The sequence below is a fragment of the Coturnix japonica genome, chromosome 13 (genome assembly GCF_001577835.2).
Source record: "Coturnix japonica isolate 7356 chromosome 13, Coturnix japonica 2.1, whole genome shotgun sequence".
NCBI lineage: Eukaryota > Metazoa > Chordata > Aves > Galliformes > Phasianidae > Coturnix > Coturnix japonica.
The window spans coordinates 11,017,765-11,030,977 of NC_029528.1; the positions used below are offsets into that span (position 1 = coordinate 11,017,765).

The 13,213-nt window shown below is 45.1% G+C and overlaps 2 protein-coding genes across 2 annotated transcripts in view; both read left to right on the forward strand.

Annotated features, from left to right (window-relative positions):
- ERGIC1 (endoplasmic reticulum-golgi intermediate compartment 1) overlaps positions 1 to 9,309 on the forward strand; it is a 49,677-nt gene extending 40,368 nt beyond the window's left edge. Inside the window, exons 9-10 of the mRNA XM_015876083.1 lie at positions 1,900 to 2,022; positions 5,871 to 9,309. Of these exons, the coding sequence (XP_015731569.1) occupies positions 1,900 to 2,022; positions 5,871 to 5,978 (231 nt within the window). The 3' untranslated portion in view covers positions 5,979 to 9,309. The remainder of the gene's footprint in view (positions 1 to 1,899; positions 2,023 to 5,870) is intronic.
- A 561-nt stretch (positions 9,310 to 9,870) lies between these two features.
- Positions 9,871 to 12,814, forward strand: RPL26L1 (ribosomal protein L26 like 1). Its single transcript, XM_015876084.2, has 4 exons — positions 9,871 to 9,996; positions 10,787 to 10,959; positions 11,143 to 11,283; positions 12,643 to 12,814. Exons 2-4 carry the CDS (start codon positions 10,792 to 10,794, stop codon positions 12,769 to 12,771), a joined length of 438 nt encoding a protein of 145 aa, XP_015731570.1. The 5' UTR covers positions 9,871 to 9,996; positions 10,787 to 10,791; the 3' UTR covers positions 12,772 to 12,814.
- The last annotated feature ends 399 nt before the right edge of the window (positions 12,815 to 13,213 follow it).

Here is a 13,213-nt window from a genome sequence, read left to right on the forward strand (position 1 = left end):
CTAAGTGAATGTCTAGAATCTTTTTCTAGTGTCTGTGACTACTGGTGTGTCATAGCTGAGATTCAAGCACACGCTCTTTTGGACCAGTTCTCAGCTTAGTGTTCCTGCCTTGCGGCTTTGGGCTTTGCTTGTACTATGTGTCCCAATGACTTGGATGTCTCTCTCTGTTCAGCTTACAGCATGTTTTTTCTGCTTAATGTCACTGTTGCTGTTCTGATAAGACTCTTGTGACACAAGTTGTGAAAGCAATTTGGAGAACAGACAGCAGGAGCTCTTGACACTTCTGTGATTATGGTTGGAAGTTCAGCCAAGGCTGACTCATTGTGGCAGAACTGTTGGTGGGGAAAAGGGGAGAGGAAAGAAAAAATGAAGCCAGTTCTGTCAGAATGGAAGCATGGAAGAACAGTTCTGCTTCTGTAGTTTCTCAGTAAAAATAGAAATTCATGTGTCACTGCATTGAGTCTGTGACTCCCATACTTACTAGTGGGAAACAGAAATTGAAAGCCATTAGAACAGTCTGCCATAGGTTGGCTTCTGTAATGAGATGAAGGAGGTGTGGCTGGCTGTCTTCTCTCCCCCTTTACCTTCTAGGTCTTCTGTTTCCCTACGTAGCCAAATAGCCACTATCTTAAAGTACGCTGCAGTATGTCTGCACTAAGTGCCCTGAAAACACTCAAACTAGGCACTGCAGCACAGTTCTGCTGCATTTATTGTCTTTGAGGGGAAAAAAAAACACTAGAGGGAAATTTGGGAGTTACATATGACCAGTTAAGGAGATTGATGCTGTTTCGTTGGTTCCCTCTGAGCTCATGAAGAGTGAAGTTGTCTTATTTGTACTGTGCTCATGGGTGTTCTACTACTTGTCGTTTCTTCATCTTTTCAAAGTATATGAGCTTGTCTTTGCCTCTTCAGGGAGGAGAAATGAAACTGAAAAGGTCATCTGAGCTGGCAGTCCTGTCATAGGGATAAAAGAAGGGAAGAACAGCTGGGTGAAGATGCAGGGTGTTCTGTGCACGTGCTGCTGGCTCCGTGCTGACTCCTCAGCAGATTTGGTTTCTTTTCCTGTTGAAATCAATGCCCTGATCTTTGGAATTGAGAGCACAGACAAAATATTAGCTCCAGAAGATTTGCCAATTGATGCTAAGCTGATGTTAGTGTTTGCTCTATGTTAGCATTGCACTCTGTGCTTTAACAGAGTATCGTTCCATTGCTGATACATTGCACTGTAGCAGTTATTACAGAAATGGAGTAAATGAAGTTTTCACTAGAAATCTAAAGATATCTGTCTTCAGCCAGCTTGAAATATTTCTGGGACCTTGTGACAGGTTTTTTCTGTATATGGTCGCATTCTGTTTTTCAGCATGATTTTTAAATGTACGAAATGGGTCTTTAGAGGCTCCGTTTTAAATTGCTCTGCATGCATAATTCATACTGAGTGGACAAACCATTCACGTTGTTTGTTTCAGTGTGCAGGGTCTCACAGACAGGAATTGCTGATGGCTGTTCCAAGTGCACAGAGAAGCAGGGATTTTCAGGTTCTTACAAACAAAGTTCTGTTTGCTTGATGATTTTTTTTAATGATTTACATACTGACGGTACAAAAACTTCATCTGCAACCATTTGCAGACTCATATGTAAGTAGAACAGATCTACGCTAGAGGAATCAGTGATAAGCTGTTCACTACTAAGCACCATCACTCTGTTCCCAGCTGTATCGCAGTCAGGATATGATGAAATTGCTTTCCTTTTTGATAAGAAAAGAGAAAAGAGTGTCATACCAGAGTTAATTGTTTACTTCTTCAGTTGATCTTTAGTACAGAACAGTAAATTAGGGACCAGACACTGTATGCAGAATGGGATTGTTCACTCTGTGTCATTTTCCTCTGCTTTCTTTTCTAGGAGTACGTCGCCTACAGTCACACTGGTCGCATTATCCCAGCTATCTGGTTTCGTTACGATTTGAGTCCCATCACAGTGAAATATACAGAGAGGCGACAGCCTTTGTACAGGTTTATCACATCGGTGAGTTACTGTGATTCTCCTTTCTCCTGCCTGCTTTCCACTTCACTTCTGAGCCTTACTTTCCCAGAACTGAGTTTCTGCTTCAGGGCATTGTGACATGATTGAAAGAAAATAGTACATCACCACGCTTGTACTATGAAGTGTAAGTGAGGTAACTGGCTAATCCTATACTCTGACAATTTGATTTAATAGTTAGGCACAAGAAGAAAGAAAATTATCCTGTTCCAGAAGCGCCAAACTCTGTCTAGGTAGGGTGAATATGATTGCAACATGCCAGAAACTTGGAACTAAACTAACAAGGTATGCAGTAAAGCAGGCTGCAATAAGCTGCCTCACTAATGATGAGGTCTGACTTGCAGAGAAGGCAGGGTGGTTGTTTAACTCAGTATGCCTGCTTGGTTTAATGTGGGTATACCAGTTCCAGGTGTCTGCTCCCAGGCAGAAGTGGAGAAGAGCTACATCATAACATTCCAGAGGTGTTTTCCTGACCAGCTATGTTCTGATCCATCCAGATAACATCATGCAATACCCATCTCGGTATCTGTAACAAAGCTGTACTGCCCAAAGTGCTAACTAGACTAAAAGTTATTTCAAGATCTTCCAGACCTTTAAAAAATGTGTCCTGAGGAAATTGGCTTAAAATATAAACTGTGGTCTTTTTTTGCCAGTGAGGCATGGTAGAATGTAAAGCAGCTAATGAATTGGCTGGAATGAAGACCTTGGGTTTGATTTTTAAACGGTTTGATTATGTTAATAGAAAGTAACATCTAAACAGTATGGCTGTGTTGCACTTAAGGATTTCGATTCTGGAGCTTCTGATGAACACTAAGTGCCTTTCACTTAACATCAGAGATGTGTGCGATGTCTGGTATATACACATACCAAGATAAAGAGGCTTGAAGCAAAACCTAACTGTCACCATTGAAGACTTTCTTAGCACATCTGCCTGGCTTCAAAACCTAATCCTAAAAAAGATCAAACTTAAGCATTTTACCATTTGGCATCTCGTACTTCAGTATTAAGTACGAATATGACTTGTGGCATCAGTGGTAGCACTGACTTACATGGTGAATTTGCCATGGATCCTGGGGTTAACCACACACAGCTGAAGCAGTGTCAAACATAGGAGTTCGAGCCTCCTAAACCATACTGCTTAAAATTAAGGGATTTCCCAGTAAAGAGAAGTCATTCATGGATTTGTGGTTGAGGTTATGGAGAAAAGGAGAAAGTTTTGCTGCTGAAAATATTGCATTCATATAAGTGGCCAAACTGATAGAAGGGTTTTATCATGAGGTCAGTGCAGAGGCTGGAAGGGGACGGCAGGCAGAAAATTAGACAAATTTCTGGTGTAGCATTCAAAATTCAAGAGAAGAATAAAGATTTTTTCCTGATATGAGAGGACCGGTCAGCCCACTGGGTATGAAAGGAATTAAGGGGCACAGCAACCTCTGCACAAAAATAATACTCTGTTAAGAAGCCTCCTGTGTATCCCACATCGCATGGTCTCTCCATTCTGTAGTTATTACATTCCTCTATTCCTTTTCCTTCCTCTTTTAATGCTTAGGCCCGAATCAAACTCACGGGGATGAACACACATTGCTCCCAGTATAAAACACCATTAAATATGAGTAAGTGCATGATGCCTGACTTCCTCCAGCACTGGGAAGGAGCAATGCCCTGTGAGCATTCACATGGCAATGACTGGGAAGTGCGATGGTGCAGCTTCTGTGCTGACCTTGAGACCAACCCCAGCACTGCCTTTTTTTGTCACAACAAAGCAGAGCTGTGTGCGTGCTGCCAGGCAGGCTCCAAGCAAATGCCAGGTGTGTGTGACTCATAAACGCTGTGCAGTACAGAGCAGTGCAGTACAGATGAATATATATTTTTTCTCCCCTTGCAGTGCTGCACTGAAATCAGATTTTCCAACTGTATGATGCAGAATCGTAGTGTTGGACAATCTCTGTGTTTGTGGTGTAAATATCACGTCAGCTGAGCTGCCCAGAACTGAAATAACCCAACTCCATTGCTGTCATTTTCCTCATTAGGTCACCCTGCGTCACGTTGTGGATGGGGACAGCAGGCAGTGGGGGGCACAGAGGGCTTGTCCCCTACAATTACTAGCATTGCCTTGGGCTGGTGCTCTGGTTTCTGAAGCCTTTATCTTCTGGAATGCCAGCCTTTCTCCAAAAGTCATGTTTACCTTGCCTTGATATCTCTGCTGCTTCTCCTCATCTCACTGAGCTCACTGAACACAAATATCATAGTTCTAAATACGCGTGTAAATGAAGGGTGTGTTTCTTTCAGCCTTCGCTCAGCATTAATGACCAGTTTGTTCTGTAGCCACTGCAAACTCCCTGCTGAACCCAATGCTCTTGCTTTCCCGTTACTCTTTTCTGTGTCACTTTGTCCATGGGATTTAATGTTCTGTGGGGACACTCAGTAGGTCCAGTGTGACTCCACTTCCCCTCTGTGCCAGCTGCATTGAATTTCCCTGCTACTCTAGTTTACTAATCTGGGCTTCCTCGCTCTCCCTCTCAACTCCTAGATCACAGTAAGATCCCGTGTCCTGATGCAGGCCTTTCTCAGGAGATAAGCTCTGTGTCTTGCCCTGGCCTTGCTGGCACAGTGTCTCTTGCTCTCAGAGCCACCTAATCCTACACAATGAATTACGTGTGAAAGACCAAATTCAAAGAGCACCGCAATTATGAAGGCGAAAATGTGGGCGTTATGAAATGCCAGGTCTTGTGTAATTATAACTTGGCTGTTAAATGTTATTAGGTTTCATTACTCTGTATCATACTTTCCATGTGAGCGTAGCCTTGTTCAGTGCATGCAGTGGGGCAAGCAGCGTTTCTTCCCATCACTCAGGGTTTGCCTGCTGCTTTGTTTCTGACAGGTGCTTTGTGTGAACCTGGTCCAGCACACAAGCTGTGTGTATCCACAAGGACAGCTATCGTCATAACATCAAACACTTCAGAAGCATTTTCCTTCACAGCTTCCTTGGGGGGCAGCTGTTGTCCTTATTTCATAGCTACAAGAATGGAAGCAGTGTGTTGTGAAGTCTGAAACTGGTGCCCTCTGCTTTGGGGTGCTCCAGGCTGAAGTACCTTTCATTTGAAATGTCAAACTTTGGTGTTTTTGTAGCATTCGAGAACTGACGTGAGCTGTTACGAATATCAGGAAATAAGTTTTTTCCCTAATTGTCTTCTTGAAAATGATTCTGTGTTTTTGCTGATTTGGGTGGGTTTTTTTTGTTGTTTTAATAATTCTACCCAAGGCATCTTGTATGGAAAACTTTGTGCCATAAACAGTTAAGTTGGCAGTGCTTTAGTAAGCAGCGCTTGTAATGGAAAGTGTTAGACAAGCTTAGCTGTAGGTGTCGTTGGTGGCGACGTGCTTCTGTTAGTCACTACCCTTAACACACTATTTAAGTGTCTTTTGCCTGTCTGCAAATGCTGCATCTTGTGAAATAGGGAAAAGACTACAAGGCTGTGATATTTATAATAGAAAACAGAAGTAGGAATACATGAGCAACACAGGGCTTCTAGAAAGCTCTGTGAGGTGGAGGTTAGTTTAGAAAGGAACAGGATTCATTCTGTACTCTCTTAGGAGATGGGTTTTCTGATTGGCTCAGGACGCAGTGATTCCAGATAGCACCAAGTTATTCCATTGTACAGAACAGTTTTCCTGAGTGAGTTATCATGTAATTACATCCCCGGTACCATTACCCCATTCTTACTGTGCTTCCGAAAGACACCCAACAGTAGGTAATATCTTTCCCCTCGGTTTCAAGCTGCGTAAATGTTTGCTTCATCACTGACATTTGTTTCCTCTTTCGTACTTTTCAGATATGTGCCATCATTGGGGGAACATTTACTGTAGCTGGGATCCTTGACTCCTGCATTTTCACAGCATCAGAAGCCTGGAAGAAGATCCAGCTGGGGAAAATGCAGTAACAGTGAAACTCTAAACTAGTCTTCAAGGACAGGAGCAAGGATTGAGAAACCTACCACTACCTGTTTTTGTCTTTATTTTCTGTTTGATTGAATCAGTGCGTTTTTCTCTAATCAGGCTGTTCAGTGAAGACCTCTTCAGCTAATCAAAGAAATCTCCACGCATTTCAGAGCTCTGAGAGCAAAACAACAAAAACGAATGCAATCATGTCTTGGATTTCGATTCTGTACCCCCAGAAAGAGAAGTTGAAATGCCATATATGAAATACACTGTCAGATCTAAGTAAGGATAATAGCATCTTCTTGGGGAGGTTCCTATGGCAGCACACAAGCTAGGTAGTAGATTGCAAAGAGTTAAGCTGTCTTGTGGCACTTATTGGAATTTGTTGGATTTGCATGATTAGACAATCGACTTATATGTAAGGCAGAATTATACATTAGGAAGGAATTCCACCCGTGGTGCCAAAAAGGTGATGTATCTGTTGGTGAGGAATGGAAAGTGTTAGTTCCCATAGCAGGCTTTAGAGACAGAGGGCAGAAATAACATCAAGAAATGTCACATGCTTTTATGGAAAGCTCTTCGGTTCAGATATGGCCTTTTTCATTAAATGAGCGAATTTGAGGAGGAGTTCATCCCCCGGTTACCCTTCCATGGATGCTTTGTGGTCCAGGCAGAGGAGGGCTTTTTACTCTGGATGTAAAAGTGATTTCATTTCTCCCCAGAAACTGAATATCCAGTCTTGTGTTTACAGGTGGCATGAAGTAAAAACCAAACCGAGCAACACAGTTTTATGTGGCCTTTGCTTTGAAAGGGAATAGTTGTCTTTACAGTGTTCGCTTTTATTCTTTCTCTCGGTTTTCTTCTTGTTGGGTTATTTTTTAATTATTATTTTAAACACAGACCACCCAGAAATCAGGACTCAGCACTTCTGCATCATTATTACTGTTGTTATTTTGGAAAGCAGTTTGCCATTCTGTGTGTTCAGAAAACAAAACAGCGCAGCCTTCTGGATGAACGAGCACAGCTTACTGTCTTGCTTCGTGTGTGTATATGGAATACACCTGTACAACACAGAAGTCTGTCTTTTCACGCTTTAAGGTGCCTACCTGTTTCTTTACTATTCAGCCAGGCATCCGTTCTGAGCCCTACACTGACACTGTTCACCCACAGGTACAGCAGCAGCGGGGCCACCATTCCCACAAACACCCCTGCTAGTTGTTCTGTTCTGTTCCTTAAAGTGGTACTGAACTTCCATGTCCATTTGTTCCTCGTCTTCTGAGCCCTCCAGTAACTGGAGGCACAAGGGGAGAACTATTGCCAGGTGCGGCTGCACGCAGTGGTTGACGTGAGTTCACCACAAAGTAGACCAATGCCCACTGGTGCATTTTCCATGGCCTCCTAGATGTTCCTTGGTTAGTAACTGTCTCTGCATGCTTTGTATGTGTCTGAGCTGAAGATACATGGATTTTAAGCGTTTCAGAATGGGTAAAAATCCTTAAATCAATGCTATAAATTCGAAGATGGGTGCGGGATTTCTCTTAGGTAGTGTCTACTGTCCATTGCCCTTTTCCTGGGGGCAAAAGTATCCAAACATCATGTTGGAATGATATGAATCTTTGAATTATCAGTGTTAACTCTAGAGTCAGATGCATTTCAGAAGTATTCCTAATACGTGTCTGTTGAAATCGTCCCATTGCTTTGGAAGAAGGGAAGGTCTCCAGTTTAATCCACATACACACACATAACAAAGAAAAATGAAAAGGCCAACAAATCCCTCCCCTTCCCCCCCATTCTCTGCCCTGTAGTGACTTCTGACAAGTTACAGCATTGGAATTATTCCCCGTTCTTATTATGGACCGATTGCTGTTCCTTTAGGTGTAAACTGGATTGTGTAACTTCCTGTATCTGTTAATGTATGGATAGATTTTATACATTTTTTTTTTAATTTTTTTTTTTTTCCATTTACAAAAATCAACTTGAAAACGAGATGTTTGTCTTCATTTCAATGCGCGTCCGTGTGTCCGTGAGTGGAACCCACGAGGTGGCAGCGATGCCTGCTGGCAGCCTGGGCTTTCTCCATTGCAATTCCTGCTTTATGCTGCCTGAAGGATTCCCTCCAATGCACTGCCACCAACTTAAAGCAAAATATCCTCGTCTTTCCCTCTTGATTGTGCTGAATCTTTGCTCATACTGTGTGGACCTGGTGGATTACAAGGGTGTAATTTAAACGTCTTGCTGAGGCACCTCTGTAGCACAGCGGGTTGTGCTCTCAGTTCTCTGGAGCTTTGTTCTTCAGAACAAACCAGCAAAGTTGGTTGCAGGTGTCTTTGTGTCTCACACCCCCCCTGTGTGCTTTTTCTGCCCTCCTCTCTCTGGATGTAGCGCTGCCTTCTGTGTGCAATCCAGGCCAGTTCTTTAGACCAGATCACTGGGATTGTTTGGCTGTAATTGGAAGTAACAGATGCATCTTTCAGTTCAGTGCATTTGCTTTCGCTGCCAAAAGTCCCGCTGCAATCACGTCATAAATCACTTTTGTTGTGTTAAATATGGGGATCAAATTGTACCCAACTTCTGGCAAAAGAAACAGCCTGAACCTCAGTTCTGTGTGCCAGAGTGAAGTCTCTGAGTGCTGCCAAGCCAAGGCTGACTTTGGGATCTGCTGTACCTTGCATCACACTTATCCCTCAGATGTGGCATCACTTACTGTTGCTGCACCATTTGCTTTTAGAATTCACTCTGTCCATATATGAAGGTGAGGTGGTTACTGCTGTAGCAGCACTGCCCCGTGCATCAGGTGTCATTACATTTCACTTCTAGTCTCAAACACATCCTAGGAGCAAAAGGAGCATAGGTCTGCTTTTAAACATCAACGCAAGCAAAAATGTTTTCAAGCTATCATGGAAAGAAAACCATTGTTTGTAGGTGTTCATCCATATGCTTGAATTTGCTCCTTCCAATCAGTGTTTTGACAGAAGTTTTTGTGGTTTTCCAAGAGAAATAACCCTGTAGGAAGTAAAACGTGAACAGCTTGTGTATATTCTGGTTTAAATAAACCTCTCTGCAGCTCCATCGCGCAATAAGAACGTGCAGTGTAGGCTGCTGTGCAGTGCTGGAGTTAGAGATGTAGCTCTATTTCTCAGCAGTCCTTGTGAGGAGGGGCAGGGATTGGCATCCAAGGCAGCGTGTGAAGCACAAAGCTCTCACATCTTTACAGTGGAGTTTATTAAGGAGCCCTCACGTTTCCCTTTTAATTTGCAACCTGATGTTAACAAACCATTAGCTTTTTAGTTTCTAGTTCTGTAATGAAAAAAATAAAACTCTTCTGTGTCCGGATCGGCTTCTTATTGCAAAATCAACCTAAAAGGGTTTTGTGGTTTGGTTTTAATTAATATTTCAATGAATTGAGCTTTATCACACGATGAAATCGCTTCAAGCCGGGTCACCCTGCAGGGTTCTGTTGTAACCAGCACTGAGTCATGGCTGGACGTCCAGAGCTGGGTTTGAACAGCACCAAATGTCCTCAGCCCTCACCTCTCTATTTATTTCTTTGGATGAGGTGTGTGCATTGTGTTCACAGCTCCATTTTGCTTCTCTCACATGGTGTCTAAGCAAATCTCGTCCTCCTTCTCTTAAATATCCTTTTAACCTTTACTTCACAATGCGTTTTGTAACGCATTGAGGCAATTAGCAAAGATTAAATACCCCACACAGTGAATTTGGACACCACATCTGGCACAGCCTGGGAACCCGAATCCCCCCGAGGTGCTGTGCTCTCTGAGGGTGGTTTGGGGCATTTCTGTCTGCTGTGAGATGGAAAATAAACTTGTGCCCAGGGAGAGCAACAGCAAAGCAGCCCCATCAGCTGCAGGTCGGGTACCAGCAGCGCTGCATAGTTGACCTCCGGCCGCCAGGGGGAGCAAGTCGGCTCCGTCTCCTTTGCCGCAGGCCCCAAGGCCGCTTACGGAAGCGGAACAACTTCATCCTTCTTTTTCCGGGCGACCATCGCGGCGGCTGCAGCGGGTGAGGATTCAGCGCTCGGGGTGAACCATCGCAATCCGCCGCCATCCTCCGTGTGTCGGCCCCGAGCTGCTCCCCGCTGCCCGGGCCGTGCTTGGGGCTCCGCTCCGGACACGGTGGAGCCCGATGGAGGAAGCGAGAGGGGGGTGGGGGAAGGTTCGGTCTCGTCGGGCCTTAGTGCGGCCTGGGCATAACCGGGGGGTGCTGTGGGCTGGGCCGAGCTTAGTGAGCCCGGGTTACAGCGCGGTGTGCTCGTCATTGTGTCAGCGGGGTGTAGATGTCACAAGGCTGCGGACATTAAGAGTTAGAGAAGAAGAGATGTGCCCTGCTGTGTGCTGCAGGGAATGGTGTTATGTCTTATAGGGATCACTCAGCTTTGTGAGCATCGTGTCGGGGGAAGCCTGCAGTACGTGTGATCTTAAATCAAGTGGACAACAGTGTGACATTAATAAAGCCAGGCGGGTGTCCTGGCTCGTGTCTGCAAGGAGCTGTGTTATATGGGCACTGTGTGTTATATGAAGCTGTATTGAATGCACACGGGCACATCTGTCGGTCCACAGAGTCGTGGCTTAAACCTTGTTTGAAATCTAAATGGGATCACAGAATCACAGAATGACCTGGGTTGGAAGGGACCTCAAGGATCGTGTAGTTCCAACCCCCCTGCCTGGCAGGGCCACCAAACATACACACTTACTAGATCAGGTTGCCCAGGGCCCCGTCCAACCTGTTTGCTGTACGTGTAGTGATGATAAACGTGAGTTCTGAGCCTCTCAAACTGCTTCTCTCCCTGCAGCCAAAATGAAGATCAATCCATTTGTCACCTCGGACCGCAGCAAGAACCGCAAGCGGCATTTCAATGCCCCGTCCCACATCAGGAGGAAAATCATGTCCTCCCCATTATCCAAGGAGCTGAGGCAGAAATACAACGTGCGCTCCATGCCCATCCGCAAGGACGACGAAGTCCAGGTAGCTGTGATGTCTGATGTTTAAGTCGTGGGTTTTAATCATGTTTTGCTTCCTTAGGAGCGCAGTTGTTTATAGAACGTTATCACAACTCTAATCCATGTACTCGGAGATTTGTGCTGTTCTTTAAGGTCTGATATGTTTTTGGATGTGTTGGGAACGAATCCTTTGTATCTCCTCATTTAGGTTGTCCGGGGACATTACAAAGGGCAGCAGATCGGTAAAGTGGTCCAGGTGTACAGGAAGAAATACGTCATCTACATTGAGCGCGTGCAGCGGGAGAAGGCCAACGGCACCACGGTGCACGTGGGGATCCATCCCAGCAAGGTATGGGGAGCGAGGGGACTCTGCAGGGCATTGGGAAGCATTGCCAGCTACTGAAACTGCTGCTTGTGTGGGTAGGACTTTGTTACTGCCCGTGGAATAATGGATTGAAATGGCTTGGGGTGTGCATTAGGAATAAACAAGTTGCTTATGTGCTAACAGTGAAGTCATGGTTGGAAGCAGGAGCTTTCTGAGCCCTATTTGACGGAGTGGCCACAAACTGAGGGATGTTCCAACAATATTTTCTGGAAGAGGTTTGAGTTCATAAAGCTTAGGTAGATTTTTTAAATGGATTATTTAGGGAATGGATCACTTAGAACAATCGTTTATCATTCCTACATGGCATGTGTGCTGATTTAAGACGTGGTTGAAATGTTTAAATAGATGCTCAGAACGGTGACTTGTTCTTGTGACAGTTGTACACTAATTTCATCTGAATCTGGTTTCAACACAGAGTGATTCCAAGGAGTCATAGAATCACTGAAGCTGGGAAAGACCTTTAAGATCCTCTAGTCCAATCCTATGGGCAATACTTCCCCACTGACCACGTCCCTCAGTGCCACAACTTAATGATTCTTCAACACCTCCAGGGATGGTGGCTCAGTCACCTCCCTGTGCAACCTGTTGTAACACCAGAAGGAATTCTTCATAGCACACAACCCAAATCTCCCCTGGTGTATCTTGAGGCCATTCTTCACTAGTTACAAAGGGGCAGAGGCCAATTCCCCACCTCACAACCTCCTTTCAGGCAGTTGTAGAAGCATTAAGGTCTCCCTTGTGTCTCTAAACAGTCCCAGCTCCCTCCATCACTCCTCATAGGGGCTGTGCTCCAGACCCTCACAGCTTCACTGCCCTTCACACACACTCAGTGTATTTCTTGCAGTGAGCCCAGCCATCCTGCAGTGTTTAGAGTGAGTGAAAACCTGGCAAAGCCTGTTTAGACCATAATAGCAAATCGTTTCGGAGTAAGCAGGAAGCCTGGCCAAAAAGCTGGTTTGAAGCAGGTGAAATCAGTGCTTCAGTCCTGTCGTGTGGGCACGTACATTGAAGGGCTGGTTGGAGCAGGTTTTCTGATCTAAACGGTTGTTACTTAAGGGGAGAACAGACTGATTCCAAAACAACAGTGGCTTGTGTACAGTGATAACATTGGAGGCACAAGGTGACATTGTGATGGAACCAGCGTATGTATCATTGGATATTACTCCTGTGGTAAATAATGGGTAAAAGCAAGGCTCCTTCATTGCTGTCAATGCTCCTGCATTGGAAAATGGGCTTTGAAGGAGCTTTGTGTGAAGGTTGCAGTTGTCAGTGCACATTGCTGTGCCTGCAGTGCTGACCCCCCTGTTCTTTCCCTTCATGCAGGTTGTGATCACGAGGCTAAAACTGGACAAAGACCGCAAGAAAATCTTGGAGCGTAAAGCAAAATCCCGCCAGGTTGGCAAAGAAAAGGGCAAATACAAGGAAGAAACGATCGAAAAGATGCAAGAGTAGATGGTTTTTTATTTGACACCATTAAAGAACTGCTAAAATTCAACCTGCTGTTGTGTGTGCTCTCCTTTAGGCTGCGGGGTGTTTGGTCAGTGTTGTAGGTAGTGGTGGTTCAGGTGTTGGTTGGGCCTTCACAGAATGACCCGGGTTGGAAGGGACCTCAAGGATCATGTAGTTCCACCCCCCCTGCCTGGCAGGGCCACCAAACATACACCTTTAATACATCAGGTTGCCCATGGCCCCGTCCAACCTGGCCTTGAACACCTCCAAGGACGGGGCATCCACAACCTCGCTGGGCCTTGCTGCTCAGCACCCAGCTGCATCACGCCGATACCCCCAAGCAGGGCTGCGCTTTATGGAAGGGAAGGGGTTCAGCTCCGGCTTTTAGACCTTCAGGTTCCTCCCACCGGATCCTCCCGTCGCTCTGTTGACGTACCGGCCGCTG

What these genes read in the sequence shown, in the direction of transcription:
- RPL26L1 (XM_015876084.2), top strand. Translation starts at nt 10,792, where the DNA reads ATGAAGATCAATCCATTTGTCACCTCGGACCGCAGCAAGAACCGCAAG. An exon ending in GCAAGGACGACGAAGTCCAG is followed by an intron (nt 10,960 to 11,142) that starts GTAGCTGTGATG and finishes CTCCTCATTTAG; the next exon opens with GTTGTCCGGGGACATTACAA. An exon ending in TGGGGATCCATCCCAGCAAG is followed by an intron (nt 11,284 to 12,642) that starts GTATGGGGAGCG and finishes CCCTTCATGCAG; the next exon opens with GTTGTGATCACGAGGCTAAA.